Source organism: Sinocyclocheilus anshuiensis, unplaced genomic scaffold, assembly GCF_001515605.1.
Source record: "Sinocyclocheilus anshuiensis isolate Anshui unplaced genomic scaffold, SAMN03320099.WGS_v1.1 scaffold92, whole genome shotgun sequence".
Lineage (NCBI taxonomy): Eukaryota > Metazoa > Chordata > Actinopteri > Cypriniformes > Cyprinidae > Sinocyclocheilus > Sinocyclocheilus anshuiensis.
The window spans coordinates 268,142-273,536 of record NW_015555718.1 but is presented as its reverse complement, the minus strand read 5'-3'; the positions used below and the strand labels follow the sequence as shown (position 1 = coordinate 273,536).

General features: G+C 39.8%; 1 protein-coding gene across 1 annotated transcript in view; it reads right to left on the bottom strand.

The window, feature by feature from the left end:
• Positions 1–456: 456 nt before the first annotated feature.
• Positions 457–5,395, bottom strand: part of LOC107672338 (kinesin light chain 1-like) — a 16,984-nt gene continuing 12,045 nt past the window's right edge. Inside the window, exons 10-15 of the mRNA XM_016465484.1 lie at positions 5,152–5,251; positions 4,848–4,900; positions 4,696–4,763; positions 3,971–4,006; positions 2,831–3,029; positions 457–839 (exon numbers count right to left, since the gene is read on the bottom strand). Coding sequence (XP_016320970.1) covers positions 813–839; positions 2,831–3,029; positions 3,971–4,006; positions 4,696–4,763; positions 4,848–4,900; positions 5,152–5,251 — 483 coding nt within the window. The 3' untranslated portion in view covers positions 457–812. The remainder of the gene's footprint in view (positions 840–2,830; positions 3,030–3,970; positions 4,007–4,695; positions 4,764–4,847; positions 4,901–5,151; positions 5,252–5,395) is intronic.

Sequence of the window (5,395 nt, the reverse complement as noted above, 5' to 3'; positions counted from 1 at the left end):
GTGTGTGTGTGTGTGTGTGTGTGTGTGTGTGTGAGTGAGACACTAAACACTGGCTCAGTCCATCTCAAGTGCTCCAGTGACCATTTTTGTTGTTCCTCATCTTTTTGAGTGATTACCTCTACGTACTGGTTAGTGGTCGATGCATTTATATCATTTATGAACATCTAATAAACTGTAATATGGGTTTAACGGTCGGCCCGTGCAGTTTGACAGGAGATTTCAGCTGTCACTGGACACGATCGACGCTCTCTAAACCCTGGATTTTTTATCTATGCTATGCTGCAGTCTTTATTTGAGAATATGATTCCCAGTGCGCACAAACTTACCAGATTACTGAGTGCACTGTTAATCACAGTGTTTATTTCCTTTTTATTCATATTTTAAACAATTCCTTTATTTGTGAAAAATGCTATAACAGAATTACAGAATCAAGAAGTTGCCATGTAAAGTATAACTTTTTATCAAGCGCAAATAATTTTTTTCATATAAAAAACAAGCAGGGAGCCACTAGGGGGCCTCAGTGAAACAGCTCATGTGGCTAAACCAGTTCAAATAACTACAGTATATGTCACTGGTGAATGTGCAATACATGGAAGCAATCCCTCAAAAACAAAAAAAGGTCATGCAACCAACTTTATAATTTTTGGCCGTCTTGAGATGGACTGAGATTCCACTGAAACAGAAAGACTAATGACAGTGCTGTGGAAACAGCAGATCCGTGTGAGATCATCTCACGAAGCCTCAGAACAGAAACAATCTGAACCCAAAGACGAGAATGCAAGTGTGATTTATTCTGGGTATGAAAGTCGTCTTCACATCCACAGTCTTACACGCACTGCCTGAGAAATCACAGAAATACACACCGTCACGCACAGAAACACACACTAAATCACATAAAACACACACTACCATACACCAGCACACAGAAACACATGCACACACACACTGCCAAGAACGACTGCTTAATGAGCTTTTACCTAATGATCCTTCAAACAAGAGAAGCAGCACTGACTAGTTTTGTGTGTTTCTGTCACTGCACTGACAGATTGTTTCACACGCTTTAACTTGTATTAAACACAATCACTGAAAGCCAGTCCAGGCGAGTCTGCGTTCGTTTTTGGGTGAAATATTCCTTTAAGACTCTTTGTAAAGCGTGAGATCCGAGTGCTTTAGTCGTCGTGTTATGATGACGATTATTTCCATTGCACAGCTGGTGTTAATGATCGCACACATGAACGAGACGCTGGAAGCTTCAGATGCAGGATATGACATCACACTGAACATCCTGAACACAGCAGACCACCAGCGCCACTGGACCAGTGGACATGAGATACTCTTACAGACTGGATTCATTAGTAGTTATTATTTATTAGTTTTAGTTAGTAATTTTATATTTTTATTATTTGTATTTTTTTTAAGTTATAGTAATTTTGTTGTGTGTGTTTTGAGGTTTTATTCATTTTTATGTCAGTTTTAGTCATTTTAGTACATCAAGTTAAAGTAAATGAAAATGAAAATGTTGTCTTGGCAACTAGTTGTAATAAAAAGTTGTATTTATTTGATTTGATTTCAGTCATTTTTTTGTTTCAAATAACGAGAATGTTTCTTCGTCATTTTGTTTTAGTTAACTATAGTCATAGCTCAGCCCAGAATCACAAGAATATGAGAACTCCATAAAGAAAACAAAGCTTATTTTTAGGCCCAGTGCCAGTGTGTTCATGACAATTAGGCACAGTGATTATCATTAAAGAATTATGAAAAATAATGACTGTAAAGCATTTATGCGGCAGCATGTGCTGAACTGCCTTCAATTCATGCTGACGCAAATAAAAAAATCACTGCATTAGAGTAATGAGAATCTAATGAGAATCATCAAGAAAGAGAATTACAAAAACATTTTTACAGTAGTGAATGACAATAAATAAAACTAGATAAAAATGTTTGTCAAGACAAACTTTAGGTTGGCTTGAGAAACCCTAGCCTGATAGTTTAAAGCAGTAGAAAAAGCCTAAAGTTTGAAAATTTAGATAGATTAGATAGATGTTGATAACATGTTTCTATCATGTTTTAGCATGATTAGCCTGTTACTAGCATATTGCCGGCATGATTAGCATGTTACTAGCATGTTGCTAGCATGATTAGCAAGTGACTAGCCTGTTTCTAGCATGAGTAGCATGTTACTAGCACGTTGCTAGCATGATGCTAGCATGATTACAAAGTAACTAGCATGTTGCTAGCATAATTAACAAGTGACTAGCATGACTAGCATGTTTCTAGCATGATTAGCATTTTACTAGCATGTTGATAACATGATTAGCAAAGGTAACTAGCATGTTGCTAGCATGATTAGCAAGTTACTAGCATGTTACTAACATGTTTCTAGCATGATTAACGCATGTTGCGTTCAGAAATTTAATCTAAGAATAATAATAATAATAATAATAATAATAAGCTTAAGTAGCAGATCAGTAGGTTGGCTTTCTCAAGCCAACCTAAATATACAAATATAAAAAATAATCTATACTTTTTTTTTTTTTATAATATATAAAAAATGTTTAAGAATATAATAAAATAAATATAAGTAGAGGTAATAAAAATAGGCTTAATTTTATGCTAAATATAATTTTGGGGTGAGACCTGGACCTGTGCGGCGCTGCAGGAGGAGCGTGTGTGTTCAGAGATGCTCACACACACACACACACACACACGCACGCGCACACGCACACGCACACGCACGCACACTCACACACAAGCATGTTAAATCAGCACAATCATGCCAGGACACACAATCAGCTCTTGGTGTTTTTGTGCTGTGTGGATGTGTACTCACCCCGCTCCACTCTACAGCCATACTCACTTCATCGCCGGCCTCAGAGCCGCTCTCGTACTTCACGCTGGACACACTGTCTCTGCTGCGCCGGCCGTCCTCCTTCAGGAGCTCCACCACACGCGTCTGATGGACCGGATCCAGACCCTGACGAACACAGATCCACAGCACACTACAGCTCACCTCGTTAACCAAAAACACGCTTTATTTCCATGACTGAAGGCGAGACAGTGACACGGTGACTCCATCAACATGCAGTACTGATGATGAGAAATGGAGGTTAAAAAATAAAAACTCTTTAAAAGATGAAATAAGATCAAATCTAGACCTCCATGAGTTGTCATGCTTGGGTTGCCAGATGAGCTTAAATCCCCCAATCAGAGCTTCTCTCTGAAAAGGACACATTTTCTGCCCAACCTGGCACCTGATGATCTGAACCTCTGTGCCACAATACAAAGCCTTTTGGTTGTCATTTTAATAGAAAGACATGAATGTAATGTGGAATTACTGGAATTATTATTAGGAATATCACTTTTCGCCAGTTTTCATAATGTAGAGAGTGTGTTTGTATTTCTGATAACATAATAAATCAGGAAACTAGATGAGCATGTGTGTGTGTCGGCTTTCTCTTGATTTGTGCTTGCAGGCGAAACAGCTATAATTCTGATCAGTAATCACGATTATAACTGTGATTATCATTTCAACCATTATACAGCCTGACTAAAGTTTAAATTCTCAGACTTTTTGTCAACTGAAACAGGACAGGTGACTAAATATGATAGGAACTAGAAAGGACATTTGACTCTACATGAAAAACAGCTGCCAGAATGAACACTAGAGCACACGCAGCAGGGCATGAAGGGATTGATGAGCCGTGCGCTCTATTACACGAGCGTCAGCACTAATGAACATCTTCAGAATGACTCCTGACAGAGGAGCAGGAAGGAAAGTGGAGAGAGAAAGCATGTGAAACACAGTCCTTCACACACACACACGCACACACACACACACAGGATTGAAACAACATAAGCGTGAGTAAAAGATGACAATTTTAATTTTGGGGTAAATTATCACTCAAAGAATGGGAGCTGTTACATTTTCTAGAAATGTCTGACTTTACAGCTTCATCAGTATCTTATCCTGTGGTTCAGATTCCTCAGCGTCGTGTTGACCGTCGGGCTGCGCACAAACAACGTCACAATGCAGAACATCAGCTCTTATGCTTTGGCTTCTGAATGATTCATCAGGAGATTCACTCTGTCTGGATAAACTCACTGTTTTAATGTGACATACTGATCGATGCTTAGATGAGTCAGGAGGAGTCGTTAGAACCTTTAAAGAGTTAAACATCACTGATAACTAAATGACCGTATACTGAGCTGAGAGTCATTTCAGTAACATTCAGCACTCACATCACGTGTTCAAGCTGTTCCTAACCCTAATCGCAGTGGTCAAACGGATTTGCAGAAAAGGAAAAAATGTTGTTTCCGCCACGGAATATAAAATAAAAAAGCAAATTGTGACTTTATATCTCATAATTCTGACTTTTTTCTCAGGGTGCTTTCACACTAGCACTTCTGGTGCGCTCCCGGGTTCTTCTGATGTCAGAGTTCAGTGTTTCTGTGTTTCTGTGTTTTTAAAATCCGAAGTACAACAATGAAACGAGCAAGCTGGAACAAGCTGTGCTCAGAGGTCACAGTCTTGTTGCTGCTAAAGGAGCACAACAATCACGGTTGTCTGAAATGACCGCGGTTAGATGAAATACCCGCAATCAGAGAGTTATTTAACGACAGGCCTACAGTCAACAAAAGATAGAAATGCACTCAAATCAAGTACACTCATGGTGTAATATGATGTGTGTGTGTTACCTGTTGACTTTACAGGCTTTGTACCAGCCTCCGTATTCCCCGTATGGTGTGTTGTCTCTGTGCTTCCCCTGAACATCAGCAGATACACACAGAGTGAGACACAGCAGATCAGCACACACACACACACACACTCATCATGCTCTCACACACACCTTGCTCATCTCCTCTCTCTCCTCGGCGTGCATCCAGATGGGCTTGTTTTCGGCTGGAAACAGACATACGGGTGACATCATTACCCATGATGCTCTCTGATGAAAGCCACTGAATGCTGTATTAGACTGGACTTTTGAACACACATTCAGTCCATAACACTCATTTAATAAAGTCTGATTCATAACCACAAGAATGATTAATATTGATATATTGACATGCATGTAATCATAGTCATTTTCCCGCTGTGCGTTTTTTCTGTCAAACCGACAGCAGCATCAGTGTGAACGTGTCTCTAACACTCACCATCCACCGATCCGAACTCTTTCTCATGAGCACGGGTCAGAATCTCTTTGTACAGAACCTCGGCTTCTTTGTATTTGCCTTGTTTGAGAAAGCAGGACGCCTGCGGAGAGACGAGAGTATTCACTGCTGATGAAGATCATTCAACAGAGACTGATGGAGTCTGTGTGTAAGTGTGTGTGTGTGAGTGTGAGTGAGTGAGTGAGTGAGTGAGTGAGTGAGTGAGTGAGTGAGTGAGTGAGTGAGT